Source organism: Tachypleus tridentatus, chromosome 9 (assembly GCF_004210375.1).
Source record: "Tachypleus tridentatus isolate NWPU-2018 chromosome 9, ASM421037v1, whole genome shotgun sequence".
Lineage (NCBI taxonomy): Eukaryota > Metazoa > Arthropoda > Merostomata > Xiphosura > Limulidae > Tachypleus > Tachypleus tridentatus.
The window spans coordinates 168,766,857-168,789,341 of NC_134833.1; the positions used below are offsets into that span (position 1 = coordinate 168,766,857).

General features: G+C 34.1%; 1 protein-coding gene across 3 annotated transcripts in view; it reads right to left on the reverse strand.

Annotated features, from left to right (window-relative positions):
* Nucleotides 1-1,643: 1,643 nt before the first annotated feature.
* Nucleotides 1,644-22,485, reverse strand: part of LOC143226912 (MAPK/MAK/MRK overlapping kinase-like) — a 43,066-nt gene continuing 22,224 nt past the window's right edge. The window contains exons 4-7 of one of the 3 annotated variants that reach the window (XM_076458463.1): nucleotides 4,166-4,244; nucleotides 3,748-3,796; nucleotides 2,787-2,872; nucleotides 1,644-1,825 (exon numbers count right to left, since the gene is read on the reverse strand). In XM_076458463.1, coding sequence (XP_076314578.1) covers nucleotides 1,729-1,825; nucleotides 2,787-2,872; nucleotides 3,748-3,796; nucleotides 4,166-4,244 — 311 coding nt within the window. In that variant the 3' untranslated portion in view covers nucleotides 1,644-1,728. Of the gene's footprint in view, nucleotides 1,826-2,003; nucleotides 2,522-2,565; nucleotides 2,873-3,747; nucleotides 3,797-4,165; nucleotides 4,245-22,485 lie in introns of those variants that run through there. The other 2 variants (XM_076458462.1, XR_013014810.1) reach the window with 2 other exon arrangements.

A 22,485-nucleotide genomic window follows, 5' to 3' on the forward strand; every position in this document is an offset into this window, starting at 1 on the left:
TACAGTAGACACTAAACACCACGTACAAGATCTGTGCAGTAGACACTAAACACCAAAATTACAAGGCTGTGTACAGTAGACACTAATCACCACGTTGCAAAGAGCTGTGTACAGTAGACACTAAACACCAAATTACAAGAGCTGTGTACAGTGAACACTAAACACCATGTACAAGAGCTGTGTACAGTACACAAGTGGTGCAGTACACACCATTACAAAGTCTGTGCACAGTGAGACTACTTTAATTACAAAGGCTGTGTACAGTAGACTGCTCTAAATTACCATTACAGATCTGTGCACAGTAGACACTAAACACCAAAGGCCACGAGATGTGAGTAGACTAAACACTGGGGTACAAGATCTGTTACAGTAGACACTAAACACCAGCCTGTGTACAGATCTGTGCACAGTAGACACTAAACACCAAGGTACAAGAGCTGGCTGTACAGTAGACACTAAACACCTGTGTAGTACAAGATCTGTGTACAGTAGACACTAAACACCAAATTACAAGATCTGTGCACAGTAGACACTAAACACCAAAATTACAAGATCTGTGCACAGTAGACACTAAACACCAAAATACAGGGAGCTGTGTACAGTAGACACTAAACACCAAGTACAAGGCTGTGTACAGTAGACACTAAACACCACATACAAGAGCTGTGTGCAGGTATACACTAAACACCAAGTCAAAGAGTTGTGTGTACAGTAGACAGTAAATACCAGGTACAAGAGTTGTACAGTGTAGACAACTAAACACTGAGAAGAATAACTGTAAACACATGATAGTTTGCACAATGAAGGGATATCTTTACTTTTATCAGGTATTACAATAACAGTATTACTTTATTTCCTTGTTATCTTAAATCTAATACATATTTAACGATATATAGAACGTATCAGTTCCATTGAATCGTTTTAAAAAAATTAGACAAATAATATGTTTGTTTGTTTGAACGGGTTAGACGTTATTTCCAGTGAAGTGATTTATTGACGTTGTTGCTATAACAACAGTCATGTTTCTAAAAGCAACCCTAGGTGTTTTATGCATGATATTTGTTCTTTTTTTTTTTTTTCGTTTACAGACGAAACTAAAGCTGACGAAGCTAAATTTTCCAAAACTTCACGTACACTAGTTTTCAGTACTAGATATGGTTAGTGGAAAGGTTTTTTTATTGTCCCTGTGAAGTCGTTTTTGCTTCTTTCTTTCTTTCTCGAGCTATATCTCTATAAACAACAAGTAGAATTTCTGAATAAATACATACATTAGGTATATATGTATTATACAAGATGAACACAAAAAAAAAAATATAGGGGCAGATAATTTTATTTCAGTTTCTCCAACTTTCAAAACTCTCCCACAAATATGTTGTTAAAGTGAATATTGTTATACAATTCAATTATAATCAACCATAACTAAAAAGAAGAAATGAGAGACAAATATACAGAAGAATCAATTACGCCATAAGTATGGAATATTTCGTACAACCAGTTATTAGGCTTAAAGAAGAGATAAATACACCAGAGGTACAGACGACATTATACAACTTATTAGGCTTAAGGAAGAGATAAATACACCAGAGGTACAGACGACATTATACAAGTTATTAGGCTGCGTAGGAGGTTAGTATGGAAAATACGCAAACAACAAGTGACTATGTTTCATAATTTCAGGAATATATTGTTAATTAACAAATGAAAACTTAATTTTTTACTTCTATTTTCTTACGTTAAAATTTCAAAGAACACGCATCCCGCTGCCCAGATGTCCATTTTGTAAGTGTAGTAGCCGTTGGTCAGCAGGCATTCAGGTGGGCGGTACCTATAAATAATAACAGAACAAAATGGACAATTTTGAAAGACTTGTGTTTTGAGGTAAAGGGGTTATGTTGTCGACATTGTCACCTGTTAACTTCATCGCTCAGTTGAATATCTCTCTTGCTGTCTCTTAATATTTAATATACTATAGCCTGACTCAACCAGAATATCATCTGCTTTCCCAGACTATATTTCATGAAGTTATATTATGTTCTGGGTACCGATATAAACCATGTTCTTTAGGAACATACATATTTTATCTTTAGTGATTTATTTGGGAAATAAAATAAGTTTGCTTGCTAGTTTCGATGTAAGCACAAAACTATACAATAGGCTGTATGTGTTCTGTCAACTAAAGGTATCAAATCTGGTATCTAGTGTAATTAGTTCAAAGAAACTCCATGGTATTACTGGTGGGCAGTAAGGTAGGATGGCGACTGTTAAATAGAAACATACGAGTTTCTGCAAGGTTACCTTTTAATTTTAGTATTTTTCAAATAAAACCGTCATCTAATTCCTCTGACAATACATTGTATCGCTGCTGCGTTAGGTTGTCCAGAAACAAGAATGATAAGAATGATTTAATATTTCCTTGAAAGTCCTACACTTTAAAAACAAATACTTAATGAGTTAATGTTTCAAGACAAATCCAGGCCTTTAATAGCAAGATACTGATCTAAGTTTCAATAAAAATTCTGACCTTTAATAACAAGATACTGATCTAAGTTTCAATAAAATCCTGACCTTTAATAGCAAGATACTGATCTAAGTTTCAATAAAAATCCTGACCTTTAATAACAAGATACTCACTGACCTAACGTTTCAGTCAAAGTAGCTACGTGTTTTGACTCACAACCTCGTAACTACGTGTTTTGACTCACCGCCTTGTAACTACTTGCTCTGACTCACCAACTTACAACTAGGTGTTCTGACTCACCACCTTGTAACTACGTGTTCTAACTCACCACCTTGTAGCTATATACTCTGTGTATGGAGGAGTAGTGTACATTGAGCGACAGCTACCGAAGTCAGCCAACTTGAGAAGGCTGTCCTGTAAGATAATCAAAAAGTAACTATTACTGTGATGTTAAGATAACAGGCCTGCAGAGAAAATAACCACTATCATAATGTTAAAATAATAGGCCTGTAGAGAAAGTAACCATTACTATGATATTAAGATAACAGGCCTGCACAGAAAGTAACCATTACCATAATGTTAAAATAATAGGCCTGTAGAGAAAGTAACCATTACTATGATATTAAGATAACAGGCCTCCGGAGAAAGTAACCATTACTGTAATGTTACTAATAAGCAGGGGCGTAGATTTTTTACACCCGATGGGGATGATTTTGCAACCACCTATGTGGACTGTTCAATTTGCAAATTGGTAATCTCTGATTACGTGAACCTGAAAGCTGTAAACATGCAGTCACAGAGTAATGTTGTTGCCACGATACTTGCATGTATATTTAGGCCTACTGACTGATACTTACGAACTATCGCTTAGATCTAGATCGAAAAGCTTAGAAGCACGCCTAATTAAAGATGAACATTTCGGTTACTGAAAAGCCTACATCTAGGCCTAATTATGTAATTCTATTGGTAAGAACACGAGAATCACAAGAACAAACACATAATTTGTAGACCTGTGATGCAATAAAACAATTCAACAGACCAAACTGTAGGGAGAATGATTGTATGCACCATACCCCACCTAAAATGAAGGGGAATGTATACCCCCATCCCCAGGATCTATGTCCCTGCTAATAAGGTTTACTAATAAGGTCGAGTAGTTGAAAATATTCACTTCAATAATGGTAGGAATTTATAAAATACATTGATGGTACAAATGTCTGAAAAAGAATAAAATGATTGTATTAGATAACAGATATTGAGTATAATTTCAAAAGTGTTTCTTTCCTTACCCTAATTAAAATATTTTCAGGCTTGATATCTCTATGAAAGATCCCATTGCTGTAACGATATACAAATAACGGTAACAATAAAGATAGATAAATCAAATTTTTGTTTTGAAATTACTTAAATATAGGTAGATTATAAATCTAAGGTCTATTCCAAGAACATTTTATTTCACATTCCATACACTGGGTACCTCAAGAAAGAGAGTTAATAAAAATTGTGTTCATTTATCATTAATTGTATATTGTCCATTTTTGTGAAGGTTTAAAAAAATTGCTTGGACTATTTTTTCTCACTAGAATCAAATTAGCTACGAACGAATAAATTAAAACTACATTAATCCTTTACTGTCCTTTTGTTATAAAATTATTGGCATGTAAACTTCTGTATTAATAAAAGGTTCCAAAAGGTAACGCTGGTTACCTGTGAATATAATCCAGAGACTTGAAGAGCTGAAACATATAACTCTTTACCCTGAATTCTGGTAAAGGTCGTTTTCGTGCTATAAATGAAAGAACAGCATAAACTCAGCTACACATACTTAGGGTTAGATACCAGTTGATGAGTACAACTAACTATTTCAATCAGTTGAAACATTTAACAGCTTATGGTATTTATATCCTCTCTGGTATGTATCTAATACAGCCTTATTCCAACAATGCGAGTCATTAAGTGTTTACATTATTCTAACAAATAAGACACCAATTCAGTAAGTGATAACATCATCCCAATACATAAAACACCGTTTCAGAAAGTGTTGACCTCATTACAACAAATAAGACGCCATGTCAATAAGTGTTAACCACATCCCAATAAATAAGACATCACGTCATTAAGTGTTAACTACATCCCAATAAATAAGACATCATGTCAATAAGTGTTAACCACATCCCAATAAATAAGACATCATGTCAATAAGTGTTAACTACATCCCAATAAATAAGACATCATGTCAATAAGTGTTAACCACATCCCAATAAATAAGACATCATGTCAATAAGTGTTAACTACATCCCAATAAATAAGACATCATGTCAATAAGTGTTAACCACATCCCAATAAATAAGACATCATGTCAATAAGTGTTAACTACATCCCAATAAATAAGACATCATGTCAATAAGTGTTAACTACATCCCAATAAATAAGACATCATGTCAATAAGTGTTAACCACATCCCAATAAATAAGACATCATGTCAATAAGTGTTAACCACATCCCAATAAATAAGACATCATGTCAATAAGTGTTAACTACATCCCAATAAATAAGACATCACGTCATTAAGTGTTAACTACATCCCAATAAATAAGACATCATGTCAATAAGTGTTAACCACATCCCAATAAATAAGACATCACGTCATTAAATGTTGACCTCATTACAAAAATAAAGAACTGTCATTAAGAACACTTTGTTAATTCGCAAATTACAGTTAAACCGAACGTAACTAGTTCCAATAATTGACTTAAAAATATAATGTTCTATCTACAGATATAACTTAATCATGGGTTGGCCTACTCGTTGAAACTTAATCAAATTTTGATGAAACTTCGGAGAATGGATGGCAACTACCTATTGTGGAGATACAAGTGTAGAGGACAACGTTTCGAAAGTCTTCCGCCTTTCGTGTTCAGGTCAATGTGTGTGCAAACGCAAACAAACTTGGCAGGGGTTTAGTTTAGAGATAGAGAGAAGTCTGAAAATTCTCTCCCCATCAGGGGTGGTCAGGAACGTTGTGGTTCCTCTTCGTCCCCTCACGTGAAAGATCATTTAACTTTACGTGGGAGTTTACCTGTATTTTTCTTCGACTTGTTTAGGGTGATGAAGTGCGGTGGGGTATTATAAACATGACTGGTGAGAAAGAGGGAGTGAGACAAAGGCGGCACAAGAGAAGTGAACCAGGCCGGAGCCCGCAGTCCGAAAAGCCGATGAGATATAAAACGGCCCGATTCAAGAATATTGTCTTGACTGGGATCTAAAGATCCAATGCCTGAGATTTGGATGTGGGGAGGGAGAAACAGGAGTGCCCTGAGAAAACCCACTTTCACAAGACAGGTGCCGAAAGTTTTACCTGTCTTGTGCCCGAATCTGAAAAGAAATACATATAAATATAAACAGTCACCAGCCAAACCATTCACATAACAACTATCGACGCGTCAGTTAAAACAGAGAACCAGTCCACAATCATTCAGAAGACACAAATGGAAATTGCGAGAAGAAACAAATCATCTCAGACCGATGAAGAGCAATTCATCATGAAGAACAACCACCACCACGCTCACGTTTTCACCATCACCACTGGGCATCAGGTGTGAACTAGACCTCAACCTGAAATTCTACAAAACCACAGTTGGTAGTTTTCCTCGTTACAGCCAACCAGCCACTTCTATACTTTTGCCTTTGTCCATTTGCTTCCTTTTTCATTCCAATATGTAATAATAACCATGATTTTCTTCCCAGCTACTTCCGGGCACGGTCTGGGTAGATTTGTCGGCGCCCAGGACGTGAAAGTGGGTATTCTTGGAGTACACCCATTTCTCCCCACACCTACGTCTCTGGCATTGGATTGCTAGATCCCAGCCAAGGCAACATTCTTGCCTGGTCCTGAAAGGAGCCGTTTGAATTAATGTTTCCTAGTCGTCAGGCTATTTTGACCACGGGCTCTGGCCTGGCTTACTTTCCTTATTTCCAGCTCTCCATTCTCACGCGTCACTTCACTCTCCACCTCACTTCTTCACCTTCAACAAGTCAAAACAAAATAAAGACAAACTCCCACGTAAAGTTAAATAATCTTTCACGTAAGGGGACGAAGAGGAACCACAACGTTCCTGACCACCCCTGATGGGGAGAGAGTTCTTCAGACTTCTCTCTCTCTCTCTAAACTAAACCTCTGCCAAGTTCGTTTGCATTTGCACACACATTGACCTGGAGACGAAAGGCAGAAGACTTTCGAAACGTTGTCCTCTACAGTTGTGTCTCCACAATAGGCAGTTGCCGTCCATTCTACGTAGTTTCATCATGAATACTCAGCCTAAACAATTTTTCAAAGAATTAATCACATTTTGTTTGGTTAGAAAATATGAGCATGTGTTCCTCAATCTCCGAATTAAATTACACCTTAACGATGGCCCAGCATGGACTGGTGGTCAGAGCGCTCGACTAGTAACTAGAGATTCGCGGGTTTGAATCCCTTTATACCAAACATGCTCGCCCTTTCAGCCGTGGAGCGTTATTAGTGATGGTCAATCCAAATATTTCCTGGTAATAGAGTAGTCCAACAGTTGGCGGTAGGTGGTGATGATTAGCTACCTTCCCTCTAGTCTTGTCGTGTTTAATTAGGAACGGGTAGCTTTGCTCGAATTTCAAACAGTCTTAACGACATTTTAAACAATACATCAGTTGACGAACAAGTTTTGTTGTGGTTTCAGTTTGAGAATTAACAGTTTATTAATGCGTTCTAATTCCATGCTAATTATTATGACATGTGATATGTTCTATGTTATGTTCTAATCACATAACAACAAGCATGAGAACATGTCATTAAGTTATATCACAAAAACAAACATGACAACATGTCATAACCTTCCATCCCACAGAAACAAATATGTTATTAAGTTCCAACCACATGAATGTGCTTTTTATATAAATGTTGTTTAACAATGTTCCTCAGATACACCTCGACTCTGAATAACTTAATTTTGTTCGACGAAGCAATCAATCTCTGACTTTTGAATTATTGTTGTATAACAATCAATAGATTTAAAATTAATGTTTTTACTTACAGAATATGCTATTTCCTTCACACAAAAGGAAACATATGAATTTAGTTACATTTTCTCACACAAAGTGCTGCACACCTGCTGAACTTTATATGATTTTAGTTACATTTTCCCATACAAAGTGCTATACAGCTGCTGAACTTTTATGATTTTAGTTACATTTTCTCATACAAAGTGTTGTACACCTGCTGAACCTTTTATGATTTTAGTTACATTTTCTCATACAAAGTGCTGTACACCTGCTGAACTTTATATGCTTTTAGTTACATTTTCTCATACAAAGTGCTGTACACCTGCTTAACTTTATATGATTTTAGTTACATTTTCTCATACAAAGTGCTGCACACCTACTGAACATTTTATGATTTTAGTTACATTTTCTCACACAAAGTGCTGTACACCTGCTGAACTTTATATGATTTTAGTTACATTTTCTCACATAAAGTGCCGTACACCTGCTTAACTTTATATGATTTTAGTTACATTTTCTCATACAAAGTGCTGCACACATACTGAACATTTTATGATTTTAGTTACGTTTTCTCACACAAAGTGCTGTACACCTGCTGAACTTTTTATGATTTTAGTTACATTTTCTCATACAAAGTGCTGTACACCTGCTGAACTTTTATGATTTTAGTTACATATTCTCACACAAAGTGCTGTACACCTGCTGAACTTTATATGTTTTAGTTACATTTTCTCACACAAAGTGTGGCACACCTGCTGAACTTTATATGATTTTAGTTACATTTTCTCACACAAAGTGCTGTACACCTGCTGAACTTTATATGACTTTAGTTACATTTTCTCACACAAAGTGCTGTACACCTGCTGAACCTTTTATGATTTTAGTTACATTTTCTCATACAAAGTGCTGTACACCTGCTGAACTTTATATGATTTTAGTTACATTTTCTCACACAAAGTGCTGTACACCTGCTGAACCTTTTATGATTTTAGTTACATTTTCTCACACAAAGTGCTGTACACCTGCTGAATTCTTTATGATTTTAGTTACATTTTCTCATACAAAGTGCTGTACACCTGCTGAACCTTTTATGATTTTAGTTACATTTTCTCATACAAAGTGCTATACACCTGCTGAACTTTTATGATTTTAGTTACATTTTTCACATAAAGTGCTGTACACCTGCTGAACCTTTTATGATTTTAGTTACATTCTCTCATACAAAGTGCTATATAGCTGCTGAACTTTTATGATTTTAGTTACATTTTCTCACACAAAGTGCTGTACACCTGCTGAACTTTATATGATTTTAGTTACATTTTCTCACACAACGTGCTGTACACCTGCTGAACCTTTTATGATTTTAGTTACATTTTCTCATACAAAGTGCTGTACACCTGCTGAACTTTTATGATTTTAGTTACATTTTCTCACACAAAGTGCTGTACACCTGCTGAACTTTATATGTTTTAGTTACATTTTCTCATACAAAGTGCTGCACACCTGCTGAACATTTTATGATTTTAGTTACATTTTCTCACACAAAGTGCTGTACACCTGCTGAACTTTATATGTTTTAGTTACATTTTCTCATACAAAGTGCTGTACACCTGCTGAACTTTTATGATTTTAGTTACATTTTCTCACACAAAGTGCTGTACACCTGCTGAACTTTATATGTTTTAGTTACATTTTCTCATACAAAGTGCTGCACACCTGCTGAACATTTTATGATTTTAGTTACATTTTCTCATACAAAGTGCTGCACACCTGCTGAACTTTATATGATTTTAGTTACATTTTCCACACAAAGTGCTGTACACCTGCTTAACTTTATATGATTTTAGTTACATTTTCTCACACAAAGTGCTGTACACCTGCTGAACTTTTATGATTTTAGTTACATTTTCTCACACAAGTGCTGTACACCTGCTGAACTTTTATGATTTTAGTAACATTTTCACATACAAAGTGCTGTACAGCTGCTGAATTTTTTTGATTTTAGTTACATTTTCTCATACAAAGTGCTGCACACATACTGAACATTTTATGATTTTAGTTACATTTTCTCACACAAAGTGCTATACACCTGCTGAACTTTATATGATTTTAGTTACATTTTCTCACAAAGTGCTGTACACCTGCTGAACTTTATATGATTTTAGTTACATTTTCTCACACAAAGTGCTGTACACCTGCTGAACTTTTATGAATTTAGTTACATTTTCTCATACAACGTGCTGTACACTTGCTGAATTTTTTATGATTTTAGTTACATTTTCTCATACAAAGTGCTATACAGCTGCTGAACTTTTATGATTTTAGTTACATTTTCTCACACAAAGTGCTGTACACCTGCTGAACTTTATATGTTTTAGTTACATTTTCTCATACAAAGTGCTGTACACCTGCTGAACTTTTATGATTTTAGTTACATTTTCTCACACAAAGTGCTGTACACCTGCTGAACTTTATATGTTTTAGTTACATTTTCTCATACAAAGTGCTGTACACCTGCTGAACATTTTATGATTTTAGTTACATTTTCTCATACAAAGTGGGGCACACCTACTGAACTTTTCATGATTTTAGTTACATTTTCTCATACAAAGTGCTGCACACCTGCTGAACTTTATATGATTTTAGTTACATTTTCTCACACAAAGTGCTGTACACCTGCTTAACTTTATATGATTTTAGTTACATTTTCTCACACAAAGTGCTGTACACTTGCTGAACTTTTATGATTTTAGTTACATTTTCTCACACAAAGTGCTGTACACCTGCTGAACTTTTATGATTTTAGTAACATTTTCACATACAAAGTGCTGTACAGCTGCTGAATTTATTTTGATTTTAGTTACATTTTCTCATACAAAGTGCTGCACACCTACTGAACATTTTATGATTTTAGTTACATTTTCTCACACAAAGTGCTATACACCTGCTGAACTTTATATGATTTTAGTTACATTTTCTCACACAAAGTGCTGTACACCTGCTGAACTTTATATGATTTTAGTTACATTTTCTCACACAAAGTGCTATACACCTGCTGAACTTTTATGAATTTAGTTACATTTTCTCTCACAAAGTGCTGTACACCTCCTGAACTTTATATGATTTTAGTTACATTTTCTCACACAAAGTGCTGTACACCTGCTGAACTTTTATGATTTTAGTAACATTTTCTCATACAACGTGCTGTACACCTGCTGAATTTTTTATGATTTTAGTTACATTTTCTCATACAAAGTGCTATACAGCTGCTGAACTTTTATGATTTTAGTTACATTTTCTCACACAAAGTGCTGTACACCTGCTGAACTTTATATGAATTTAGTTACATTTTCTCACACAAAGTGCTGTACACCTGCTGAACCTTTTATGATTTTAGTTACATTTTCTCATACAAAGTGCTGCACACCTGCTGAACATTTTATGATTTTAGTTACATTTTCTCATACAAAGTGCTGTACACCTGCTGAACTTTATATGATTTTAGTTACATTTTCTCACACAAAGTGCTGTACACCTGCTGAACGTTATATGATTTAGTTACATTTTCTCATACAAAGTGCTGCAAACCTACTGAACAGTTTATGATTTTAGTTACATTTTCTCACACAAAGTGCTGTACACCTGCTGAACTTTATATGATTTTAGTTACATTTTCTCACACAAAGTGCTGTACACCTGCTTAACTTTATATAATTTTAGTTACATTTTCTCATACAAAGTGCTGCACACCTACTGAACATTTTATGATTTTAGTTACATTTTCTCACACAAAGTGCTGTACACCTGCTCAACTTTATATGATTTTAGTTACATTTTCTCACACAAAGTGCTGTACACCTGCTGAACTTTATATGATTTTAGTTAATTTTCTCACACAAAGTGCTGTACACCTGCTGAACTTTATATGATTTTAGTTACATTTTCTCACACAAAGTGCTGTACACCTGCTGAACTTTTATGATTTTAGTTACATTTTCTCACACAAACACCTGCTGCTTTATATGTTTTAGTTACATTTTCTCACACAAAGTGCGGCACTGCTGAACTTTATATGACCTTTTATATGATTTTACATTTTCTCACACAAAGTGCTGTACACCTGCTGAACTTTATATGATTTTAGTTACATTTTCTCACACAAAGTGCTGTACACCTGCTGAACTTTTATGATTTTAGTTACATTTTCTCACACAAAGTTCTGTACACCTGCTGAACTTTTATGATTTTAGTTACATTTTCTCACACAAAGTGCTGTACACCTCCTGAACTTTATATGATTTTAGTTACATTTTCTCACACAAAGTGCTGTACACCTGCTCATCTATTTATGATTTTAGTAACATTTTCTCATACAAAGTGTTGTACACCTGTCGAATTCTTTATGATTTTAGTTACATTTTCTCATACAAAGTGCTGTACACCTGCTGAACTTTATATGATTTTAGTTACATTTTCTCACACAAAGTGCTGTACACCTGCTGAACTTTTATGATTTTAGTAACATTTTCTCATACAAAGTGTTGTACACCTGTTGAATTCTTTATGATTTTAGTTACATTTTCTCATACAAAGTGCTGTACACCTGCTGAACTTTATATGATTTTAGTTACATTTTCTCATACAAAGTGCGACACACCTACTGAACTTTTCATGATTTTAGTTACATTTTCTCACACAAAGTGCTGTACACCTGCTGAACTTTATATGTTTTAGTTACATTTTCTCACACAAAGCGCTGCACACCTGCTGAACATTTTATGATTTTAGTTACATTTTCTCATACAAAGTGCTGCACAACTGCTGAACTTTATATGACTTTAAGTACATTTTCTCAAACAAAGTCCTGCACACCTGCTGAACATTTTATGATTTTAGTTACATTTTCTCATACAAAGTGCGGCACACCTACTGAACTTCTCATGATTTTAGTTACATTTTCTCATACAAAGTGCTGCACACCTGCTGAACTTTATATGATTTTAGTTACATTTTCTCACACAAAGTGCTGTACACCTGCTGAACTTTTTATGATTTTAGTTACATTTTCTCACACAAAGTGCTGTACACCTGCTGAACTTTTATGATTTTAGTAACATTTTCTCATACAAAGTGCTGTACAGCTGCTGAATTTTTTTCATTTTAGTTACATTTTCTCATACAAAGTGCTGCACACCTACTGAACATTTTATGATTTTAGTTACATTTTCTCACACAAAGTGCTATACACCTGCTGAACTTTATATGATTTTAGTTACATTTTCTCACACAAAGTGCTGTACACCTGCTGAACTTTATATGATTTTAGTTACATTTTCTCACACAAAGTGCTGTACATCTGCTGAACTAATTATGAATTTAGTTACATTTTCTCACACAAAGTGCTGTACACCTCCTGAACTTTATATGATTTTAGTAACATTTTCTCATACAAAGTGTTGTACACCTGTCGAATTCTTTATGATTTTAGTTACATTTTCTCATACAAAGTGCTGTACACCTGCTGAACTTTATATGATTTTAGTTACATTTTCTCACACAAAGTGCTGTACACCTGCTGAACTTTTATGATTTTAGTAACATTTTCTCATACAAAGTGTTGTACACCTGTTGAATTCTTTATGATTTTAGTTACATTTTCTCATACAAAGTGCTGTACACCTGCTGAACTTTATATGATTTTAGTTACATTTTCTCATACAAAGTGCGACACACCTACTGAACTTTTCATGATTTTAGTTACATTTTCTCACACAAAGTGCTGTACACCTGCTGAACTTTATATGTTTTAGTTACATTTTCTCACACAAAGCGCTGCACACCTGCTGAACATTTTATGATTTTAGTTACATTTTCTCATACAAAGTGCTGCACAACTGCTGAACTTTATATGACTTTAAGTACATTTTCTCAAACAAAGTCCTGCACACCTGCTGAACATTTTGTGATTTTAGTTACATTTTCTCATACAAAGTGCGGCACACCTTCTGAACTTCTCATGATTTTAGTTACATTTTCTCATACAAAGTGCTGCACACCTGCTGAACTTTATATGATTTAGTTACATTTTCTCACACAAAGTGCTGTACACCTGCTTAACTTTATATGATTTTAGTTACATTTTCTCACACAAAGTGCTGTACACCTGCTGAACTTTTATGATTTTAGTTACATTTTCTCACACAAAGTGCTGTACACCTGCTGAACTTTTATGATTTTAGTAACATTTTCTCATACAAAGTGCTGTACACCTGCTGAATTTTTTATGATTTTAGTTACATTTTCTCATACAAAGTGCTGTACACCTGCTGAACTTTATATGATTTTAGTTACATTTTCTCACACAAAGTGCTGTACACCTGCTGAACTTTATATGTTTTAGTTACATTTTCTCACACAAAGTGCGGCACACCTGCTGAACTTTATATGATTTTAGTTACATTTTCTCACACAAAGTGCTGTACACCTGCTGAACTTTATATGATTTTAGTTACATTTTCTCACACAAAGTGCTGTACAGCTGCTTAACTTTATATGATTTTAGTTACATTTTCTCACACAAAGAGCTGTACACCTGCTGAACTTTTTATGATTTTAGTAACATTTTCTCACACAAAGAGCTGTACACCTGCTGAACTTTTTATGATTTTAGTTACATTTTCTCACACAAAGTGCTGTACACCTCCTGAACTTTATATGATTTTAGTTACATTTTCTCACACAAAGTGCTGTACACCTGCTGAACTTTTATGATTTTAGTAACATTTTCTCATACAAAGTGTTGTACACCTGTCGAATTCTTTATGATTTTAGTTACATTTTCTCATACAAAGTGCTGTACACCTGCTGAACTTTATATGATTTTAGTTACATTTTCTCACACAAAGTGCTGTACACCTGCTGAACTTTTATGATTTTAGTAACATTTTCTCATACAAAGTGTTGTACACCTGTTGAATTCTTTATGATTTTAGTTACATTTTCTCATACAAAGTGCTGTACACCTGCTGAACTTTATATGATTTTAGTTACATTTTCTCATACAAAGTGCGACACACCTACTGAACTTTTCATGATTTTAGTTACATTTTCTCACACAAAGTGCTGTACACCTGCTGAACTTTATATGTTTTAGTTACATTTTCTCACACAAAGCGCTGCACACCTGCTGAACATTTTATGATTTTAGTTACATTTTCTCATACAAAGTGCTGCACAACTGCTGAACTTTATATGACTTTAGGTACATTTTCTCAAACAAAGTGCTGCACACCTGCTGAACATTTTATGATTTTAGTTACATTTTCTCATACAAAGTGCGGCACACCTGCTGAACTTTATATGATTTTAGTTACATTTTCTCATACAAAGTGCTGTACACCTGCTGAATTCTTTATGATTTTAGTTACATTTTCTCATACAAAGTGCGACACACCTACTGAACTTTTCATGATTTTAGTTACATTTTCTCACACAAAGTGCTGTACACCTGCTGAACTTTATATGTTTTAGTTACATTTTCTCACAGAAAGCGCTGCACACCTGCTGAACATTTTATGATTTTAGTTACATTTTCTCATACAAAGTGCTGCACAACTGCTGAACTTTATATGACTTTAGGTACATTTTCTCAAACAAAGTGCTGCACACCTGCTGAACATTTTATGATTTTAGTTACATTTTCTCATACAAAGTGCGGCACACCTGCTGAACTTTATATGATTTTAGTTACATTTTCTCACACAAAGTGCTGTACACCTGCTGAACTTTATATGTTTTAGTTACATTTTCTCACACAAAGCGCTGCACACCTGCTGAACATTTTATGATTTTAGTTACATTTTCTCATACAAAGTGCTACACAACTGCTGAACTTTATATGACTTTAGGTACATTTTCTCAAACAAAGTGCTGCACACCTGCTGAACATTTTATGATTTTAGTTACATTTTCTCATACAAAGTGCGACACACCTGCTGAACTTTATATGACTTTAGTTACATTTTCTCATACAAAGTGCTATACAGCTGCTGAACTTTTATGATTTTAGTTACATTTTCTCACACAAAGTGCTGTCCACCTGCTGAACCTTTTATGATTTTAGTTACATTTTCTTATACAAAGTGCTGTACACCTGCTGAACTTTATATGATTTTAGTTACATTTTCTCACACAAAGTGCTGTACAACTGCTGAACGTTATATGATTTAGTTACATTTTCTCATACAAAATGCTGCACACATACTGAACTTTATATGATTTTAGTTACATTTTCTCATACAAAGTGCGGCACACCTACTGAACTTTTGATGATTTTAGTTACATTTTCTCATACAAAGTGCTGCACACCTGCAGAACATTTAATGATTTTAGTTACATTTTCTCATACAAAGTGCTGTACACCTGCTGAACTTTATATGATTTTAGTTACATTTTCTCACACAAAGTGCTGTACACCTGCTGAACGTTATATGATTTAATTACATTTTCTCATACAAAGTGCTGCACACCTACTGAACTTTATATGATTTTAGTTACATTTTCTCATACAAAGTGCTATACAGCTGCTGAACTTTTTATGATTTTAGTTACATTTTCTCACACAAAGTGCTACACACCTGCTTAACTTTATATGATTTTAGTTACATTTTCTCACACAAAGTGCTGCACACCTGCTGAACATTTTATGATTTTAGTTACATTTTCTTATACAAAGTGCTGTACACCTGCTGAACTTTATGTGTTTTAGTTACATTTTCTCACACAAAGCGCTGCACACCTGCTGAACATTTTATGATTTTAGTTACATTTTCTCATACAAAGTGCTACACAACTGCTGAACTTTATATGACTTTAGGTACATTTTCTCAAACAAAGTGCTGCACACCTGCTGAACATTTTATGATTTTAGTTACATTTTCTCATACAAAGTGCGGCACACCTGCTGAACTTTTTATGATTTTAGTAACATTTTCTCATACAAAGTGCTCTACAGCTGTGAATTTTTTATGATTTTAGTTACATTTTCTCATCCAATTGCTGCACACCTACTGAACATTTTATGATTTTAGTTACATTTTCTCACACAAAGTGCTCTACACCTGCTGAACTTTATATAATTTTATTTACATTTTCTCATACAAATTGCGGCACACCTACTGAACTTTTCATGATTTTAGTTACATTTTCTCACACAAAGTGCTGTACACCTGCTGAACTTTATATGTTTTAGTTACATTTTCTCAAAGAAAGCGCTGCACACCTGCTGAACATTTTATGATTTTAGTTACATTTTCTCATACAAAGTGCTGCACAACTGCTGAACTTTATATGACTTTAGGTACATTTTCTCAAACAAAGTGCTGCACACCTGCTGAACATTTTATGATTTTAGTTACATTTTCTCATACAAAGTGCGGCACACCTGCTGAACTTTATATGATTTTAGTTACATTTTCTCATACAAAGTGCGGCACACCTACTGAACTTTTCATGATTTTAGTTACATTTTCTCACACAAAGTGCTGTACACCTGCTGAACTTTATATCTTTTAGTTACATTTTCTCACACAAAGCGCTGCACACCTGCTGAACATTTTATGATTTTAGTTACATTTTCTCATACAAAGTGCTGTACACCTGCTGAACTTTATATGATTTTAGTTACATTTTCTCACACAAAGTGCTGTACACCTGCTGAACGTTTTATGATTTAGTTACATTTTCTCACACAAAGTGCTGCACACCTACTGAACTTTATATGATTTTAGTTACATTTTCTCATACAAAGTGCGGCACACCTACTGAACTTTTCATGATTTTAGTTACATTTTCTCATACAAAGTGCTGTACACCTGCTGAACTTTATATGATTTTAGTTACATTTTCTCACACAAAGTGCTGTACACCTGCTTAACTTTATATGATTTTAGTTACATTTTCTCACACAAAGTGCTGCACACCTGCTGAACATTTTATGATTTTAGTTACATTTTCTTATACAAAGTGCTGTACACCTGCTGAACTTTATGTGTTTTAGTTACATTTTCTCACACAAAGCGCTGCACACCTGCTGAACATTTTATGATTTTAGTTACATTTTCTCATACAAAGTGCTACACAACTGCTGAACTTTATATGACTTTAGGTACATTTACTCAAACAAAGTGCTGCACACCTGCTGAACATTTTATGATTTTAGTTACATTTTCTCATACAAAGTGCGGCACACCTGCTGAACTTTATATGATTTTAGTTACATTTTCTCACACAAAGTGCTGTACAACTACTGAACTTTTTATGATTTTAGTAACATTTTCTCATACAAAGTGCTGTACAGCTGTGAATTTTTTATGATTTTAGTTACATTTTCTCATCCAATTGCTGCACACCTACTGAACATTTTATGATTTTAGTTACATTTTCTCACACAAAGTGCTCTACACCTGCTGAACTTTATATAATTTTAGTTACATTTTCTCACACAAAGCGCTGCACACCTGCTGAACATTTTATGATTTTAGTTACATTTTCTCATACAAAGTGCTACACAACTGCTGAACTTTATATGACTTTAGGTACATTTTCTCAAACAAAGTGCTGCACACCTGCTGAACATTTTATGATTTTAGTTACATTTTCTCATACAAAGTGCGGCACACCTGCTGAACTTTATATGATTTTAGTTACATTTTCTCATACAAAGTGCTGCACACCTACTGAACTTTTCATGATTTTAGTTACATTTTCTCACACAAAGTGCTGTACACCTGCTGAACTTTATGTGTTTTAGTTACATTTTCTCACACAAAGTGCTGCACACCTGCTGAACATTTTATGATTTTAGTTACATTTTCTCATACAAAGTGCTATACAGCTGCTGAACTTTTATGATTTTAGTTACATTTTCTCACACAAAGTGCTGTCCACCTGCTGAACCTTTTATGATTTTAGTTACATTTTCTTATACAAAGTGCTGTACACCTGCTGAACTTTATATGATTTTAGTTACATTTTCTCACACAAAGTGCTGTAGAACTGCTGAACGTTATATGATTTAGTTACATTTTCTCATACAAAATGCTGCACACATACTGAACTTTATATGATTTTAGTTACATTTTCTCATACAAAGTGCGGCACACCTACTGAACTTTTGATGATTTTAGTTACATTTTCTCATACAAAGTGCTGCACACCTGCTGAACATTTTATGATTTTAGTTACATTTTCTCATACAAAGTGCTGTACACCTGCTGAACTTTATATGATTTTAGTTACATTTTCTCACACAAAGTGCTGTACACCTGCTGAACGTTATATGATTTAATTACATTTTCTCATACAAAGTGCTGCACACCTACTGAACTTTATATGATTTTAGTTACATTTTCTCATACAAAGTGCTATACAGCTGCTGAACTTTTATGATTTTAGTTACATTTTCTCACACAAAGTGCTACACACCTGCTTAACTTTATATGATTTTAGTTACATTTTCTCACACAAAGTGCTGCACACCTGCTGAACATTTTATGATTTTAGTTACATTTTCTTATACAAAGTGCTGTACACCTGCTGAACTTTATGTGTTTTAGTTACATTTTCTCACACAAAGCGCTGCACGCCTGCTGAACATTTTATGATTTTAGTTACATTTTCTCATACAAAGTGCTACACAACTGCTGAACTTTATATGACTTTAGGTACATTTTCTCAAACAAAGTGCTGCACACCTGCTGAACATTTTATGATTTTAGTTACATTTTCTCATACAAAGTGCGGCACACCTGCTGAACTTTATATGATTTTAGTTACATTTTCTCACACAAAGTGCTGTACAACTACTGAACTTTTTATGATTTTAGTAACATTTTCTCATACAAAGTGCTCTACAGCTGTGAATTTTTTATGATTTTAGTTACATTTTCTCATCCAATTGCTGCACACCTACTGAACATTTTATGATTTTAGTTACATTTTCTCACACAAAGTGCTCTACACCTGCTGAACTTTATATAATTTTATTTACATTTTCTCATACAAATTGCGGCACACCTACTGAACTTTTCATGATTTTAGTTACATTTTCTCACACAAAGTGCTGTACACCTGCTGAACTTTATATGTTTTAGTTACATTTTCTCACAGAAAGCGCTGCACACCTGCTGAACATTTTATGATTTTAGTTACATTTTCTCATACAAAGTGCTGCACAACTGCTGAACTTTATATGACTTTAGGTACATTTTCTCAAACAAAGTGCTTCACACCTGCTGAACATTTTATGATTTTAGTTACATTTTCTCATACAAAGTGCGGCACACCTGCTGAACTTTATATGATTTTAGTTACATTTTCTCACAAAAGTGCTGTACACCTGCTGAACTTTATATCTTTTAGTTACATTTTCTCACACAAAGCGCTGCACACCTGCTGAACATTTTATGATTTTAGTTACATTTTCTCATACAAAGTGCTACACAACTGCTGAACTTTATATGACTTTAGGTACATTTTCTCAAACAAAGTGCTGCACACCTGCTGAACATTTTATGATTTTAGTTACATTTTCTCATACAAAGTGCTACACAACTGCTGAACTTTATATGATTTTAGTTACATTTTCTCAAACAAAGTGCTGCACACCTGCTGAACATTTTATGATTTTAGTTACATTTTCTCATACAAAGTGCTGCACACCTGCTGAACTTTATATGATTTTAGTTACATTTTCTCACACAAAGTGCTGTACAACTACTGAACTTTTATGATTTTAGTAACATTTTCTCATACAAAGTGCTGTACACCTGTGAATTTTTTATGATTTTAGTTACATTTTCTCATCCAATTGCTGCACACCTACTGAACATTTTATGATTTTAGTTACATTTTCTCACACAAAGTGCTCTACACCTGCTGAACTTTATATGATTTTAGTTACATTTTCTCACAAAGTGCTGCACACCTGCTGAACATTTTATGATTTTAGTTACATTTTCTCATACAAAGTGCTACACAACTGCTGAACTTTATATGACTTTAGGTTACATTTTCTCAAACAAAGTGCTGCACACCTGCTGAACATTTTATGATTTTAGTTACATTTTCTCATACAAAGTGCTGCACACCTGCTGAACTTTATATGATTTTAGTTACATTTTCTCATACAAAGTGCTGCACACCTGCTGAACTTTTATGATTTTAGTTACATTTTCTCACACAAAGTGCTGTACACCTGCTGAACTTTATGTGTTTTAGTTACATTTTCTCACACAAAGTGCTGCACACCTGCTGAACATTTTATGATTTTAGTTACATTTTCTCATACAAAGTGCTATACACCTGCTGAACTTTTATGATTTTAGTTACATTTTCTCACACAAAGTGCTGTCCACCTGCTGAACCTTTTATGATTTTAGTTACATTTTCTTATACAAAGTGCTGTACACCTGCTGAACTTTATATGATTTTAGTTACATTTTCTCACACAAAGTGCTGTACAACTGCTGAACGTTATATGATTTAGTTACATTTTCTCATACAAAATGCTGCACACCTACTGAACTTTATATGATTTTAGTTACATTTTCTCATACAAAGTGCGGCACACCTACTGAACTTTTGATGATTTTAGTTACATTTTCTCATACAAAGTGCTGCACACCTGCTGAACATTTTATGATTTTAGTTACATTTTCTCATACAAAGTGCTGTACACCTGCTGAACTTTATATGATTTTAGTTACATTTTCTCACACAAAGTGCTGTACACCTGCTGAACGTTTATATGATTTTAGTTACATTTTCTCATACAAAGTGCTGCACACCTGCTGAACTTTATATGATTTTAGTTACATTTTCTCATACAAAGTGCTATACACCTGCTGAACTTTTATGATTTTAGTTACATTTTCTCACACAAGTGCTACACACCTGCTGAACTTTATATGATTTTAGTTACATTTTCTCACACAAAGTGCTGCACACCTGCTGAACATTTTATGATTTTAGTTACATTTTCTTATACAAAGTGCTGTACACCTGCTGAACTTTATATGTTTTAGTTACATTTTCTCACACAAAGTGCTGCACACCTGCTGAACATTTTATGATTTTAGTTACATTTTCTCATACAAAGTGCTACACAACTGCTGAACTTTATATGACTTTAGGTTACATTTTCTCAAACAAAGTGCTGCACACCTGCTGAACATTTTATGATTTTAGTTACATTTTCTCATACAAAGTGCTGCACACCTGCTGAACTTTATATGATTTTAGTTACATTTTCTCACACAAAGTGCTGTACAACTACTGAACTTTTATGATTTTAGTTACATTTTCTCATACAAAGTGCTCTACAGCTGTGAATTTTTTATGATTTTAGTTACATTTTCTCATCCAATTGCTGCACACCTACTGAACATTTTATGATTTTAGTTACATTTTCTCACACAAAGTGCTCTACACCTGCTGAACTTTATATGATTTTAGTTACATTTTCTCATACAAAGTGCGGCACACCTACTGAACTTTTCATGATTTTAGTTACATTTTCTCACACAAAGTGCTGTACACCTGCTGAACTTTATATGTTTTAGTTACATTTTCTCACACAAAGTGCTGCACACCTGCTGAACATTTTATGATTTTAGTTACATTTTCTCATACAAAGTGCTGCACAACTGCTGAACTTTATATGACTTTAGTTACATTTTCTCAAACAAAGTGCTTCACACCTGCTGAACATTTTATGATTTTAGTTACATTTTCTCATACAAAGTGCTGCACACCTGCTGAACTTTATATGATTTTAGTTACATTTTCTCACACAAAGTGCTGTACACCTGCTGAACTTTATATCTTTTAGTTACATTTTCTCACACAAAGTGCTGCACACCTGCTGAACATTTTATGATTTTAGTTACATTTTCTCATACAAAGTGCTGCACAACTGCTGAACTTTATAT